A 17,729-nucleotide genomic window follows, 5' to 3' on the forward strand; every position below is an offset into this window, starting at 1 on the left:
TCCCTCACACACTCTAGAAAGGCCTCTCACTTTTCTGGTCTTGAAGACAGGTTTGACAGGAGGAATCTGCCCCTGGGCGGATGGGATCTGAACCCTATCCTGTAACCCTGGGCGACAACTTACAGAACCCAAGGGTCCTGAACGTCCTGTAACCAGACTTCTGAGAAGAGAGATAATCTGCCCCCTACTTGGTCCTTAGACTAGTCGGGGGCCGCCCCTTCATGCCGATTTTGTCTCGGCGGGCTTCTTGCTCTGCTTAGACTTGTTCCAAGAATGAGCCAGCTTCCAAGTTCCCTTGGGACTGGCCCCGCTTTCACGGCAGGCTGCTGGCGCTGGGCCTTGTCCGCACGAAAGGGATGAAAAGTAGATCCTTTAGGCTTAACCTTCTTATCCTGCAGTAGGAAAGCTCCCTTGCCTCCAGTAACCGTGGATATGATTGCATCTAATCCTGGACCGAACAGAATCTTTCCTTGAAAAGGCAGGGACAACAGCCTTGATTTAGAGGTCATGTCCGCAGACCAAGACTTTAACTACAAGAGGTATATTGATGACCTCTTGGTTGTGTGGAAGGGTACAGAGGCTGAAGCAAATAACTTTGTGCGGATCCTCAATGAGAACAGGATTGGGATCAAATTCACTAGTGAATTTGGTGGTAATAAAATGAATTTTCTTGACGTTACTCTGATGGGCACAAAGGAAGGCAGAATAAACACTAAGGTTTTTAGGAAGCCTATCGCTGGCAATACTCTCCTCCATGCCCGAAGTAGTCATGCCAAAAAGGGTTTTTAAGTCGGTCCTAAAAGGACAATTTATTAGACTGAGGAGAAATTGTACCTTGGATGATGAATTTGAAGAACAATCTTTGGAGCTGGAGGAGAGATTCTGTGAGAGGGGCAATAAAAGAAGTGAAGTAAGAGCCTCTAGACTAAATGTATTAGCCATGGATAGAAAGAATTTCCTTAAACCTAAAGAGATTTAAACAGATTTGAAGGAGTATCTTTTATAACCCAATACAGTAATCAAATTCATCAAGTCTGTAACATTGTTAGGAAACACTTCCAGTTGCTAAAAGCTGATGACGGTCTAGTTGACGTGGTAGAAAAAGGTTGCAGATATGCCTTTAAGAAAGGAGTCAGCCTGGGCAATATTCTAGCGCCAACACAACTTAGGCCAGAAAGGTCTTTTGGTTCATCATGGTTGAGGTTTAAAGGCCTCTATAGATGTAACTATTTACAATGCATAGCGTGTGAATATATGCAACCAGGAGAAGGATTTACCAGCACTGTCACAGGGGAAAAATTCAAACACTTTTCATGCTTGAATTGTAGGACAAGCTATGTGGTTTATCTGTTAACGTGCACTGAGTGTGGGGTACAGTACACAGGACAACTAGAGAGACAAGAGATAGAATAAGAGAGCACATCACTAATATAAGAGCAGGTACATTGACCACCCCACTGGTACAACATTTCAGGCAATTCCACAATATAAGTACACACTCCTTGAGATGGACCATAATTGAATTGGTGAACTGCAAAACTCCACTCCAAGTTAATGTTTTATCCAATCACTATGCTTCACTAGGCATATATGGCTTATGGGAACTTTTGACTGTAGCTACGATTACGGCTGTTGAAGCTGAAACGCATCAGCATACAGTCCCTGGAGTGGAGCCCTAACCACTCACAAGGCCATTTGATTATGTATTGTCTGTCTGACACACTATTTGTTTTTTAAGAAATTCTTCAATAAAGTTCACTTTTTATTACAACCGAGTCTTTAAGTGCACCTCACAAGTTGGTGGTTTGTTTAGCCACAGAGCCCTGAGGACAAAAACGGAAAAACCTGACACCTTAGCGTTCAGGCAAATAATTTGCATATTGGCATCCCAGATGAAAGAATTGGCGACCTTCAGCGCCTTAATCGTATCCTGTATCTCATTGATGGAAGTCTCCCCCTCGACCATTTCACACAGGGATTCACACCAATATGTCGCAGCTCTGGAAACCGCGGCTACGGCTGCTGCCGGCTGAAAAACAAACCCTGTGTGTTGAAACATCTTCATTAACATGTTTTCCAACTTTTTATCCATGGGCTCTTTAAACGACGAACTAGTTGTCCGCTTCACGAGCGTGGAGATAGCACCATCCACCTTAGGGACAGTACCCCACAGCTCAAGCTGAGAGTCCGGAATGGGGAACAGTTTCTTAAAGGAAGAAGAAGGGGAAAAGGAAGAACCTAATCGCTCCCATTCATTCTTAATAATATTAGCCATCTTAACAGGAACCGGGAAGGCCTGAGGCACCACCCTGTCCTCATATACCTTATCAAGCTTAGGAATAGCAGGTTCTTCCGAAAGCTTTGGTTCCGGAACCTCCAGAGTAGCAAGCACTTGCCTTAGCAAAAGAAAAACATAATACTCTCGTAAGTCACCTGAAAGTTCCACACATTGCCTGAGCCTCATCTCGCACATAACGCAGCAATGACACAATAAACAATATCATGTATAAACCCGACTGTTTAATAATCCCCTTTCCAGGAATATTAACCCTTCATTCTTTAAAGATAAAAGGCGTCACACTGTGACCCTGTCTTCCGTGTTATCATTATGTAATAAAAAATTATTGCTTGTGGAGCTGTTAATATGAGTCGGGATTGGTTTTGCAGAAAGACTCTCCCTGCATCTCCGGACTCTAATTTTCGCCAAGGCTCTCACTGAGAGGCTGACAGGACTACTTAAAACTCCAGTCCCAATGCGAAGAGTACTACCCTCCATAAGAGACTACTCTGATCTTCAGCACTTCTCTGCCGTCCTCCTGTGACGAAAGGGAAAAAATGACTGGGGGAATGAGGGAAGTGGGGGAGGTATTTAAGCCTTTGGCTGGGGTGTCTTTGCCTCCTCCTGGTGGCCAGGTTTATAATTCCCAACAGTAATGAATGAAGCCGTGGACTCTCCTCCCCTTTAGATGGAAAAGGAAATACTCATTTTCTAATTAGGCTATGGGAAAAGTGGCAACATTTTTTGAGTGTGTCTGTCCAATTTATTTTATTTTTTTTAACAAAATCATGATGAAGTGCCCCTAGTCCTACAATTACAGCCAATCAAAACCGAGCAGTATGGTGGTAGCCAAAAGACAAAGTGCCAGCACTCATGCTCAATTCATGACAACCTGCCCATGCCCATTGCCCATGGTACTACAATTACAGCTTATCAAATTAAATAGTATGGTGATACCCAAGATACCAACTACCAGCACTTCTGTCATGGGTTTGGCACTGCTTCTATACAGATTATTTAATAATTGTTCATCTTTTATGCTCCTTTTTATTGTAGACTTTTAACAGCAGCTATTTCATATATACACCATTCTTTGTGCAATGTAATATGTCTCATTTTTTTACCCTCCAGCTAAGAGCATGTCTAAGCATTTTTCATTCTCAGGGGTATTACACTGCCTCTTGTTATTTTCTGCTGTGCCTACTATTTAAGTAAATTGCTTGTGAATACAGAGAAGTGCTTGGAATAGTTCAGGGCATTCTGAACCATACTGGTAATATACTTGTTGTTTAGCCCCTGAGAATGATTTTTATCTTGCTTTTCTGGGCAGGTTTCAGAAAGAAAAACATTTTCCTTGTAAGTGTGCTTAGGGAAAAAGGAAGAAAGAGGCAAACGCTGATACATTGTTTTTTATAACTTACTGTATATTCTGTGGGTCAGCCAGGAGAAACCGAAAACGAGAAAGAAAAACAACAGAAAGAAATATATTATAAAGGGTATAGGGAACACTTGGCACAAAGTCAAATACATTTCATGCTTTACCTTTGTTAACGTCAAAATCCCACTTTCATTCTTAAAGTGACTGTCTTTTGTATTCATGATAATTATATGTTCCCACTGAAAGATCCCTACCAGTGACTAAACAATGACTGCACATTTCAATGTTTCTCAAAATAACTTTCAATTCCTCTGTTGTTTCAATGGTATTAGGACACCTACACATTCTTATTAAATACAGGTCTGATTGCAAGTTTAGCTTGGAGTAAAGTGCTGACTGCTTTTATCTAACCTGTAATGCACAGATTTGTATGTAATGTATTTACTATTCAGATAATTACTGCAATGCGTGTGTGTGTAGTCGCCTAAATGCTATAATATACATCATTTAATACCTATGATATCAACTTAAAGGGACATGAACCCACACATGATTCACAGAGAGCATGCAATTTTAAACATCTTTCTAATTTACTTCAATTATCAATTTTTCTTCGTTCTCTTGGGCCTAGATTTGGAGTTCGGCGGTAAAAGGGCTGTTAACGCTCCGCGGGCTTTTTTCTGGCCGCACCATAAAATTAACTCTGGTATCGAGAGTTAAAACAAATGCTGCGTTAGGCTCCAAAAAAGGAGCGTAGAGCATTTTTACCGCAAATGCAACTCTCAATACCAGAGTTGCTTACGGACGCGGCCGGCCTCAAAAACGTGCTCGTGCACGATTCCCCCATAGGAAACAATGGGGCTGTTTGAGCTGAAAAAAAACCTAACACCTGCAAAAAAGCAGCGTTCAGCTCCTAACGCAGCCCCATTGTTTCCTATGGGGAAACACTTCCTACGTCTGCACCTAACACTCTAACATGTACCCCGAGTCTAAACACCCCTAGCCTTACACTTATTAACCCCTAATCTGCCGCCCCCGCTATCGCTGACCCCTGCATATTTTTTTAAACCCCTAATCTGCCGCTCCGTAAACCGCCGCAACCTACGTTATCCCTATGTACCCCTAATCTGCTGCCCTAACATCGCCGACCCCTATATTATATTTATTAACCCCTAATCTGCCCCCCTCAACGTCGCCGACACCTGCCTACACTTATTAACCCCTAATCTGCCGAGCGGACCTGAGCGCTACTATAATAAAGTTATGAACCCCTAACCCGCCTCACTAACCCTATCATAAATAGTATTAACCCCTAATCTGCCCTCCCTTACATCGCCGACACCTACCTTCAATTATTAACCCCTAATCTGCCGACCGGAGCTCACCGCTATTCTAATAAATGTATTAACCCCTAAAGCTAAGTCTAACCCTAACACTAACACCCCCCTAAGTTAAATATAATTTTTATCTAACGAAATAAATTAACTCTTATTAAATAAATGATTCCTATTTAAAGCTAAATACTTACCTGTAAAATACATCCTAATATAGCTACAATATAAATTATAATTACATTATAGCTATTTTAGGATTAATATTTATTTTACAGGCAACTTTGTAATTATTTTAACCAGGTACAATAGCTATTAAATAGTTAAGAACTATTTAATAGTTACCTAGTTAAAATAATAACAAAATTACCTGTAAAATAAGTCCTAACCTAAGATATAATTAAACCTAACACTACCCTATCAATAAAATAATTAAATAAACTACCTACAATTACCTACAATTAACCTAACACTACACTATCAATAAATTAATTAAACACAATTCCTACAAATAAATACAATTAAATAAACTAGCTAAAGTACAAAAAATAAAAAAGATCTAAGTTACAGAAAATAAAAAAATATTTACAAACATAATAAAAATATTACAACAATTTTAAACTAATTACACCTACTCTAAGCCCCCTAATAAAATAACAAAGCCCCCCAAAATAAAAAATTCCCTACCCTATTCTAAATTAAAAAAGTTACAAGCTCTTTTACCTTACCAGCCCTGAACAGGGCCCTTTGCGGGGCATGCCCCAAGAATTTCACCTCTTTTGCCTGTAAAAGAATAAATACAATACCCCCCCCCAACATTACAACCCACCACCCACATACCCCTAATCTAACCCAAACCCCCCTTAAATAAACCTAACACTAAGCCCCTGAAGATCTTCCTACCTTGTCTTCACCATACCAGGTTCACCGATCCGTCCTGAAGAGCTCCTCCGATGTCCTGATCCAAGCCCAAGCGGGGGCTGAAGAGGTCCATGATCCGGTCAAAGTCTTCATCCAAGCGGGGCAGAAGAGGATCTTCCATCCGATTGAAGTCATCATTCAGGCGGCATCTTCGATCTTCTTCCATCCGGAGCGAAGCGGCAGGATCCTGAAGACATCCAGCGCGGAACATCCATCCGGACCGACGACTGAACGACGAATGACTGTTCCTTTAAGGGACGTCATCCAAGATGGCGTCCCTCGAATTCCGATTGGCTGATAGGATTCTATCAGCCAATCGGAATTAAGGTAGGAATTTTCTGATTGGCTGATGGAATCAGCCAATCAGAATCTAGTTCAATCCGATTGGCCGATCCAATCAGCCAATCAGATTGAGCTCGCATTCTATTGGCTGATCGGAACAGCCAATAGAATGCGAGCTCAATCTGATTGGCTGATTGGATCAGCCAATCGGATTGAACTTGATTCTGATTGGCTGATTCCATCAGCCAATCAGAAAATTCCTACCTTAATTCCGATTGGCTGATAGAATCCTATCAGCCAATCGGAATTCGAGGGACGCCATCTTGGATGACGTCCCTTAAAGGAACAGTCATTCGTCGTTCAGTCGTCGGTCCGGATGGATGTTCCGCGCTGGATGTCTTCAGGATCCTGCCGCTTCGCTCCGGATGGAAGAAGATCGAAGATGCCGCCTGGATGATGACTTCAATCGGATGGAAGATCCTCTTCTGCCCCGCTTGGATGAAGACTTTGACCGGATCATGGACCTCTTCAGCCCCCGCTTGGGCTTGGATCAGGACATCGGAGGAGCTCTTCAGGACGGATCGGTGAACCTGGTATGGTGAAGACAAGGTAGGAAGATCTTCAGGGGCTTAGTGTTAGGTTTATTTAAGGGGGGTTTGGGTTAGATTAGGGGTATGTGGGTGGTGGGTTGTAATGTTGGGGGGGGGGGTATTGTATTTATTCTTTTACAGGCAAAAGAGCTGAAATTCTTGGGGCATGCCCCTCAAAGGGCCCTGTATAGGGCTGGTAAGGTAAAAGAGCTTGTAACTTTTTTAATTTAGAATAGGGTAGGGAATTTTTTATTTTGGGGGGCTTTGTTATTTTATTAGGGGGGCTTAGAGTAGGTGTAATTAGTTTAAAATTGTTGTAATATTTTTATTATGTTTGTAAATATTTTTTTATTTTCTGTAACTTAGATCTTTTTTATTTTTTGTACTTTAGCTAGTTTATTTAATTGTATTTATTTGTAGGAATTGTGTTTAATTAATTTATTGATAGTGTAGTGTTAGGTTAATTGTAGGTAATTGTAGGTAGTTTATTTAATTATTTTATTGATAGGGTAGTGTTAGGTTTAATTATATCTTAGGTTAGGACTTATTTTACAGGTAATTTTGTTATTATTTTAACTAGGTAACTATTAAATAGTTCTTAACTATTTAATAGCTATTGTACATGGTTAAAATAATTACAAAGTTGCCTGTAAAAACAGAATTTATGTTTACCTGATAAATTACTTTCTCCAACGGTGTGTCCGGTCCACGGCGTCATCCTTACTTGTGGGATATTCTCTTCCCCAACAGGAAATGGCAAAGAGCCCAGCAAAGCTGGTCACATGATCCCTCCTAGGCTCCGCCTACCCCAGTCATTCGACCGACGTTAAGGAGGAATATTTGCATAGGAGAAACCATATGGTACCGTGGTGACTGTAGTTAAAGAAAATAAATTATCAGACCTGATTAAAAAACCAGGGCGGGCCGTGGACCGGACACACCGTTGGAGAAAGTAATTTATCAGGTAAACATAAATTCTGTTTTCTCCAACATAGGTGTGTCCGGTCCACGGCGTCATCCTTACTTGTGGGAACCAATACCAAAGCTTTAGGACACGGATGAAGGGAGGGAGCAAATCAGGTCACCTAAATGGAAGGCACCACGGCTTGCAAAACCTTTCTCCCAAAAATAGCCTCAGAAGAAGCAAAAGTATCAAACTTGTAAAATTTGGTAAAAGTGTGCAGTGAAGACCAAGTCGCTGCCCTACATATCTGATCAACAGAAGCCTCGTTCTTGAAGGCCCATGTGGAAGCCACAGCCCTAGTGGAATGAGCTGTGATTCTTTCGGGAGGCTGCCGTCCGGCAGTCTCGTAAGCCAATCTGATGATGCTTTTAATCCAAAAAGAGAGAGAGGTAGAAGTTGCTTTTTGACCTCTCCTTTTACCTGAATAAACAACAAACAAGGAAGATGTTTGTCTAAAATCCTTTGTAGCATCTAAATAGAATTTTAGAGCGCGAACAACATCCAAATTGTGCAACAAACGTTCCTTCTTTGAAACTGGTTTCGGACACAGAGAAGGTACGATAATCTCCTGGTTAATGTTTTTGTTAGAAACAACCTTTGGAAGAAAACCAGGTTTAGTACGTAAAACCACCTTATCTGCATGGAACACCAGATAAGGAGGAGAACACTGCAGAGCAGATAATTCTGAAACTCTTCTAGCAGAAGAAATTGCAACTAAAAACAAAACTTTCCAAGATAATAACTTAATATCAACGGAATGTAAGGGTTCAAACGGAACCCCCTGAAGAACTGAAAGAACTAAATTGAGACTCCAAGGAGGAGTCAAAGGTTTGTAAACAGGCTTGATTCTAACCAGAGCCTGAACAAAGGCTTGAACATCTGGCACAGCTGCCAGCTTTTTGTGAAGTAACACCGACAAGGCAGAAATCTGTCCCTTCAGGGAACTTGCAGATAATCCTTTTTCCAATCCTTCTTGAAGGAAGGATAGAATCCTAGGAATCTTAACCTTGTCCCAAGGGAATCCTTTAGATTCACACCAACAGATATATTTTTTCCAAATTTTGTGGTAAATCTTTCTAGTTACAGGCTTTCTGGCCTGAACAAGAGTATCGATAACAGAATCTGAGAATCCTCGCTTCGATAAAATCAAGCGTTCAATCTCCAAGCAGTCAGCTGGAGTGAAACCAGATTCGGATGTTCGAACGGACCCTGAACAAGAAGGTCTCGTCTCAAAGGTAGCTTCCAAGGTGGAGCCGATGACATATTCACCAGATCTGCATACCAAGTCCTGCGTGGCCACGCAGGAGCTATCAAGATCACCGACGCCCTCTCCTGATTGATCCTGGCTACCAGCCTGGGGATGAGAGGAAATGGCGGGAACACATAAGCTAGTTTGAAGGTCCAAGGTGCTACTAGTGCATCCACTAGAGCCGCCTTGGGATCCCTGGATCTGGCCCCGTAGCAAGGAACTTTGAAGTTCTGACGAGAGGCCATCAGATCCATGTCTGGAATGCCCCACAGGTGAGTGACTTGGGCAAAGATTTCCGGATGGAGTTCCCACTCCCCCGGATGCAATGTCTGACGACTCAGAAAATCCGCTTCCCAATTTTCCACTCCTGGGATGTGGATAGCAGACAGGTGGCAGGAGTGAGACTCCGCCCATAGAATAATTTTTGTCACTTCTTCCATCGCTAGGGAACTCCTTGTTCCCCCCTGATGGTTGATGTACGCAACAGTTGTCATGTTGTCTGATTGAAACCGTATGAACTTGGTCCTCGCTAGCTGAGGCCAAGCCTTGAGAGCATTGAATATCGCTCTCAGTTCCAGAATATTTATCGGTAGAAGAGATTCTTCCCGAGACCAAAGACCCTGAGCTTTCAGGGATCCCCAGACCGCGCCCCAGCCCATCAGACTGGCGTCGGTCGTGACAATGACCCACTCTGGTCTGCGGAATGTCATCCCTTGTGACAGGTTGTCCAGGGACAGCCACCAACGGAGTGAGTCTCTGGTCCTCTGATTTACTTGTATCTTCGGAGACAAGTCTGTATAGTCCCCATTCCACTGACTGAGCATGCACAGTTGTAATGGTCTTAGATGAATGCGCGCAAAAGGAACTATGTCCATTGCCGCTACCATCAACCCGATCACTTCCATGCACTGAGCTATGGAAGGAAGAGGAACGGAATGAAGTATCCGACAAGAGTCTAGAAGTTTTGTTTTTCTGACCTCTGTCAGAAAAATCCTCATTTCTAAGGAGTCTATAATTGTTCCCAAGAAGGGAACCCTTGTTGACGGGGATAGGGAACTCTTTTCCACGTTCACTTTCCAACCGTGAGATCTGAGAAAGGCCAGGACGATGTCCGTGTGAGCCTTTGCTTGAGGAAGGGACGACGCTTGAATCAGAATGTCGTCCAAGTAAGGTACTACCGCAATGCCCCTTGGTCGTAGCACAGCTAGAAGGGACCCTAGTACCTTTGTGAAAATCCTTGGAGCAGTGGCTAATCCGAAAGGAAGCGCCACGAACTGGTAATGTTTGTCCAGGAATGCGAACCTTAGGAACCGATGATGTTCCTTGTGGATAGGAATATGTAGATACGCATCCTTTAAATCCACCGTGGTCATGAATTGACCTTCCTGGATGGAAGGAAGAATAGTTCGAATGGTTTCCATCTTGAACGATGGAACCTTGAGAAACTTGTTTAAGATCTTGAGATCTAAGATTGGTCTGAACGTTCCCTCTTTTTTGGGAACTATGAACAGATTGGAGTAGAACCCCATCCCTTGTTCTCTTAATGGAACAGGATGAATCACTCCCATTTTTAACAGGTCTTCTACACAATGTAAGAACGCCTGTCTTTTTATGTGGTCTGAAGACAACTGAGACCTGTGGAACCTCCCCCTTGGGGGAAGTCCCTTGAATTCCAGAAGATAACCTTGGGAGACTATTTCTAGCGCCCAAGGATCCAGAACATCTCTTGCCCAAGCCTGAGCGAAGAGAGAGAGTCTGCCCCCCACCAGATCCGGTCCCGGATCGGGGGCCAACATTTCATGCTGTCTTGGTAGCAGTGGCAGGTTTCTTGGCCTGCTTTCCCTTGTTCCAGCCTTGCATTGGTCTCCAAGCTGGCTTGGCTTGAGAAGTATTACCCTCTTGCTTAGAGGACGTAGCACTTTGGGCTGGTCCGTTTTTACGAAAGGGACGAAAATTAGGTCTATTTTTTGCCTTGAAAGGCCGATCCTGAGGAAGGGCGTGGCCCTTACCCCCAGTGATATCAGAGATAATCTCTTTCAAGTCAGGGCCAAACAGCGTTTTCCCCTTGAAAGGAATGTTTAGTAGCTTGTTCTTGGAAGACGCATCAGCCGACCAAGATTTCAACCAAAGCGCTCTGCGCGCCACAATAGCAAACCCAGAATTCTTAGCCGCTAACCTAGCCAATTGCAAAGTGGCGTCTAGGGTGAAAGAATTAGCCAATTTGAGAGCATTGATTCTGTCCATAATCTCCTCATAAGGAGGAGAATCACTATCGAGCGTCTTTATCAGCTCATCGAACCAGAAACATGCGGCTGTAGCGACAGGGACAATGCATGAAATTGGTTGTAGAAGGTAACCCTGCTGAACAAACATCTTTTTAAGCAAACCTTCTAATTTTTTATCCATAGGATCTTTGAAAGCACAACTATCCTCTATGGGTATAGTGGTGCGTTTGTTTAAAGTGGAAACCGCTCCCTCGACCTTGGGGACTGTCTGCCATAAGTCCTTTCTGGGGTCGACCATAGGAAACAATTTTTTAAATATGGGGGGAGGGACGAAAGGAATACCGGGCCTTTCCCATTCTTTATTAACAATGTCCGCCACCCGCTTGGGTATAGGAAAAGCTTCTGGGAGCCCCGGCACCTCTAGGAACTTGTCCATTTTACATAGTTTCTCTGGGATGACCAACTTTTCACAATCATCCAGAGTGGATAATACCTCCTTAAGCAGAATGCGGAGATGTTCCAACTTAAATTTAAATGCAATCACATCAGGTTCAGCCTGTTGAGAAATGTTCCCTGAATCAGTAATTTCTCCCTCAGACAAAACCTCCCTGGCCCCATCAGACTGGGTTAGGGGCCCATCAGAGATATTAATATCAGCGTCGTCATGCTCTTCAGTATCTAAAACAGAGCAGCCACGCTTACGCTGACAAGGGTTCATTTTGGCTAAAATGTTTTTGACAGAATTATCCATTACAGCCGTTAATTGTTGCATAGTAAGGAGTATTGGCGCGCTAGATGTACTAGGGGCCTCCTGAGTGGGCAAGACTCGTGTAGACGAAGGAGGGAATGATGCAGTACCATGCTTACTCCCCTCACTTGAGGAATCATCTTGGGCATCATTGTCATTATCACATAAATCACATTTATTTAAATGAATAGGAATCCTGGCTTCCCCACATTCAGAACACAGTCTATCTGGTAGTTCAGACATGTTAAACAGGCATAAACTTGATAACAAAGTACAAAAACGTTTTAAAATAAAACCGTTACTGTCACTTTAAATTTTAAACTGAACACACTTTATTACTGCAATTGCGAAAAAACATGAAGGAATTGTTCAAAATTCACCAAATTTTCACCACAGTGTCTTAAAGCCTTAAAAGTATTGCACACCAAATTTGGAAGCTTTAACCCTTAAAATAACGGAACCGGAGCCGTTTTAAGCTTTAACCCCTTTACAGTCCCTGGTATCTGCTTTGCTGAGACCCAACCAAGCCCAAAGGGGAATACGATACCAAATGACGCCTTCAGAAAGTCTTTTCTAAGTATCAGAGCTCCTCTCACATGCGACTGCATGCCATGCCTCTCAAAAACAAGTGCGCCACACCGGCGCGAAAATGAGGCTCTGCTTAAGCTTTGGGAAAGCCCCTAAGGAATAAGGTGTCTAATACAGTGCCTGCCGATATTATTATATCAAAATACCCAGATAAAATGATTCCTCAAGGCTAAATATGTGTTAATAATGAATCGATTTAGCCCAGAAACAGTCTACAGTCTTAATAAGCCCTTGTGAAGCCCTTATTTATGATCGTAATAAACATGGCTTACCGGATCCCATAGGGAAAATGACAGCTTCCAGCATTACATCGTCTTGTTAGAATGTGTCATACCTCAAGCAGCAAGAGACTGCACACTGTTCCCGCAACTGAAGTTAATTGCTCTCAACAGTCCTGTGTGGAACAGCCATGGATTTTAGTTACGGTTGCTAAAATCATTTTCCTCATACAAACAGAAATCTTCATCTCTTTTCTGTTTCTGAGTAAATAGTACATACCAGCACTATTTCAAAATAACAAACTCTTGATTGAATAATAAAAACTACAGTTAAACACTAAAAAACTCTAAGCCATCTCCGTGGAGATGTTGCCTGTACAACGGCAAAGAGAATGACTGGGGTAGGCGGAGCCTAGGAGGGATCATGTGACCAGCTTTGCTGGGCTCTTTGCCATTTCCTGTTGGGGAAGAGAATATCCCACAAGTAAGGATGACGCCGTGGACCGGACACACCTATGTTGGAGAAATAAATATTAATCCTAAAATAGCTATAATATAATTATAATTTATATTGTAGCTATATTAGGATGTATTTTACAGGTAAGTATTTAGCTTTAAATAGGAATCATTTATTTAATAAGAGTTAATTTATTTCGTTAGATAAAAATTATATTTAACTTAGGGGGGTGTTAGTGTTAGGGTTAGACTTAGCTTTAGGGGTTAATACATTTATTAGAATAGCGGTGAGCTCCGGTCGTCAGATTAGGGGTTAATAATTGAAGTTAGGTGTCGGCGATGTTAGGGAGGGCAGATTAGGGGTTAATACTATTTATGATAGGGTTAGTGAGGCGGGTTAGGGGTTCATAACTTTATTATAGTAGCGCTCAGGTCCGCTCGGCAGATTAGGGGTTAATAAGTGTAGGCAGGTGTCGGCGACGTTGAGGGGGGCAGATTAGGGGTTAATAAATATAATATAGGGGTCGGCGATGTTAGGGGTAGCAGATTAGGGGTACATAGGGATAACGTAGGTGGCGGCGATTTGCGGTCGGAAGATTAGGGGTTAATTATTTTAAGTAGCTTGCGGCGACGTTGTGGGGGGCAAGTTAGGGGTTAAGAAATATAATATAGGGGTCGGCGGGGTTAGGGGCAGCAGATTAGGGGTACATAAGTATAACGTAGGTGGCGGTCGGCAGATTAGGGGTTAAAAATTTAAATAGAGTGGCGGCGATGTGGGGGGACCTCGGTTTAGGGGTACATAGGTAGTTTATGGGTGTTAGTGTACTTTAGGGTACAGTAGTTAAGAGCTTTATAAACCGGCGTTAGCCAGAAAGCTCTTAACTCCTGCTATTTTCAGGCGGCTGGAATTTTGTCGTTAGAGCTCTAACGCTCACTTCAGAAACGACTCTAAATACCAGCGTTAGAAAGATCCCATTGAAAAGATAGGCTACGCAAATGGCGTAGGGGGATCTGCGGTATGGAAAAGTCGCGGCTGAAAAGTGAGCGTTAGACCCTTTAATCACTGACTCCAAATACCAGCGGGCGCCCAAAACCAGCGTTAGGAGCCTCTAACGCTGGTTTTGACGGCTACCGCCGAACTCCAAATCTAGGCCTCAGTATCTTATGTTAAAAAGCAGGGACATAAGCTTAGGAGCATGCTTGTGTCTGGAGCACTATGTGGCAGCAGTTTTACAAGAATGTTATCCATTTACAAGAGCACTAGACTCTCCATGTAGTGCTCCAGGCACCTACCTAGGTATCTCTTCAACAATCATGGGTATAAAACGCATTTGATAACAGAAGTAAATTGGAAACTTTTTAAAATGGTATGCTCTGTCTAAATCACAAAAGAACATTTTTGGGTTTCATATGCCTTTGAAATTACATTAAAGTTTTTTTGTTTTTTTTTAAGTTTGAAAAATGGTTTATTGAGAACATAGTTTCAACATTTACAAGGCTAATATTGATAAACCAAACACATATATTCAGAAGAGCCAAACATTTAAAATAAAACAATAAGCCAGATATCCACCTCGTCTTGTATGAGACAAAAACAAATTATGCTTACCTGATAATTTCATTTCCATCTGTGGGAGGAGAGTCCACTGCTTCATTCATTACTTGTGGGAATTAAGAACCTGGCCACCAGGAGAAGGCAAAGACATCTCAGCCAAAAGCTTAAATACCTCCCCAAGGAACAGTAGGAGAATAGCAGGGTATAAATGGTGCCAGAAGATAATATTAAATTTAGGTCCGCCCCCCAGAGAAACGGGCGGGAGCAGTGGACTCTCCTCCCACAGATGGAAATGAAATTATCAGGTAAGCATACCACTGCTTCATTCATTACTTGTGGGAACAAATACCCAAGCTCTATAGGACACTGAATGAAAAAACTGGTGGGTAAAAGGAGGCCGACCCTATACTGAGGGCACCACAGCCTGCAGAAACTTTATCCCAAAAGCTGCTTCCCCCAAAGCAAAAACATCAAAGTTGTAAAATGCTACAAAAGTATGAATAGAGGACCAAGTAGTTGCTTACAAATCTGCTCCATAGAAGCCTTGGTAAAGGCCCAAGAAGAGGCCACAGCTCTAGTGGAATGAGCTGTAATCCTCAGAGGAGGCTTATGCCCCGCTGTCTCAATGCAAAATGGAGGACACTCCTCAGCCAAAAAGATAAGGAAGTCGAAGAGGTCCTTTGACCCCCCACGTTTCCCAGAAAGAGAACAAACAGAGAAAGAAGTTTTTCTAAATTCCTACGTGGTCTGAAGATAAGACTTCAAGGCACAAACAACATCTAGAATTATGTTGAAAACCTAATTTGGATCGTAAAACAGCCTTATCGGCATGGAAAGCCAGATAAGGAGGGACGCATTGCAAGGCAGAAATCACAGATACTCTGCGCGCAGAAGCAATAGCCCGTAGAAAAGGAACCTTCCAAGACAATAATTTAATGTCTACTTCATGCATAGGCTACAACAGAGCCCGTGCAAACCAAAAGAACAAGATTTAAACTCCAAGGAGAAGCAATAGATCTAAACACAGGTCTGATCCTAGCAGAGCCTTAACAAGTGACTGCACATCAGGAAGCTCTGCCAACCTCTTGTGCAGTAACACAGACAGGACCGAAATCTGTCCCCTCAGGGGATTTGCAGAAAGCCCTTTTCCAGTACATCCTGAAAAACAGAATAAGTAGATCCTCCACACCTTATGATAGATGCGATGAGCAACCAGCTACGAGCTTGAATGAGAGTAAAAATAACACTCTCAGAAACCCTCTCATGGCTAGGACTAAGCATTTAATCTACATGCAGTCAACCTCAGAGATCTAGACACAGATGAACAAAGAGACCTTGGTCAGCAGATCCCTGCGACAAGGTAACTTCCACGGAGGAGATAACGAAATCCCCACTAGTCCACAAACCCTATCCTTCGCGGCCAAGACGGAGCAATCAGTATCACTGACGCCTGCTTGATTCGAGACACTACACTTAGAAGTAGTGGTAACGGCCGTAAAAAATAAATTAGATTAAACCTCCAAGGCCCCGCTAATGCATCTGTTAGCTCTGCCTGAGGATCCCTGTACCTCAACCCATATCTGGGTGACTTGGTAATGAGACGTCATAAGATCTTCCACTTGCAAAATTCCGCAAACACTCGGGATGGAGAAACCAATCCCCCGGATTGTCTGCTGAGAAAATCCGCCTCCCAGTTGTCCACACCCGGAATGTGGATCGCTGACAGCGGACAAATGTGGGTCTCCGCCCACTCCAGAATCTGAGATACTTCCCTCATAGCTAGGGAGCTTCTTGTTCCCCCCTGATGGTTGATGTAAACCACCGACGATATATTATCTGATTGAAATCTGATAAACTGGGATGAACCCAGCAGAGGCCAAGTCTTCAGAGCATTGTATATTGCCCGAAGATCCATGGGATCGAAAAAGACAGAGGAGAGATTCTGAATAGTCCACTCTCCGAAAAACTTCTTGGAGAATACTGTGTTGGCTGGGAATCAAACCCGGGTCAACTACTTGGAAGGCAGTTATGCTCACCACTATACCAGCTAGACCAATAAACTGGAAGTGTTGGTCCAGGAACGCAAACCTTAGGAACTGGAAGTGGTCCTTGAGGATTGGTACATGAAGGGAGCATCCTTCAGATCTATCGTGTGCATGAACTGCCATTCTCGAACGAGGGGAAGAATGGACCTACTGTCTCCCTCTTGAACGAGGGGACATTTAAAAACTTGTTTAAAGGAACATAATACTCATATGCTAAATCACTTGAAACTGATGCAGTATAACTGTAAAAAGCTGAAAGGAAAATATGACCTGAGCATCTCTATGTAAAAAAGTAAGATATTTTACCTCACAATTTCCTCAGCTCAGCAGAGTAAGTTCTGTGTAAAAAGTTATACTTCAGCTGCTCCTAGCTGCAGGTAAAAAAAAAAAAAAAATGAAGAAATGAACAGCAGCCAATCAGCATCAGCAGTGCTGAGGTCATGAACTCTTTTACTGTGATCTCATGAGATTTCACTTAACTCTCATGAGATTTCATCGTAAACTTCTTTAAACTGAATAGGGAAATAACATGAGAGTGCACGAGGCTCAATCCCTTAGCTGTCCCGGAACAGACATATTGATTTGCTGCTTAGAAGTCCTTTACAATGGGATGGCATTTCAGGTCCAAATTGGACGGAAAGTTTCCTCTTTCTTTGGAACCATGAAAAGGTTTGAATAGTATCCCAAGCCTCTCACTGTAATAGGTACCGGGACAATAACTCCTCAGAGGACAGATCCCTTATGCACCCCAGAAAGGCTTCCCTCCTTTCTGGTCAGAAAGACAGGAGAGAGAAGGAACTGCCCTTGGGTGGCTGAGACTTGAAATCTATCTTGTGACACTGAGCTATGACCTCCAGGACCCATGGATCCTGCACGTCCCTGAACCAAGCGACTGAAAAGA

The 17,729-nt window shown here is 42.8% G+C and overlaps 1 protein-coding gene across 1 annotated transcript in view; it reads right to left on the reverse strand.

Moving 5' to 3' along the window:
- LOC128638604 (cytoplasmic phosphatidylinositol transfer protein 1) overlaps positions 1-17,729 on the reverse strand; it is a 340,423-nt gene that overhangs the window by 64,544 nt on the left and 258,150 nt on the right. Inside the window, exon 4 of the mRNA XM_053690660.1 lies at positions 3,700-3,707. Within this exon, the coding sequence (XP_053546635.1) occupies positions 3,700-3,707 (8 nt within the window). The remainder of the gene's footprint in view (positions 1-3,699; positions 3,708-17,729) is intronic.

The sequence above is a fragment of the Bombina bombina genome, chromosome 8 (genome assembly GCF_027579735.1).
Source record: "Bombina bombina isolate aBomBom1 chromosome 8, aBomBom1.pri, whole genome shotgun sequence".
NCBI classification, from domain to species: domain Eukaryota; kingdom Metazoa; phylum Chordata; class Amphibia; order Anura; family Bombinatoridae; genus Bombina; species Bombina bombina.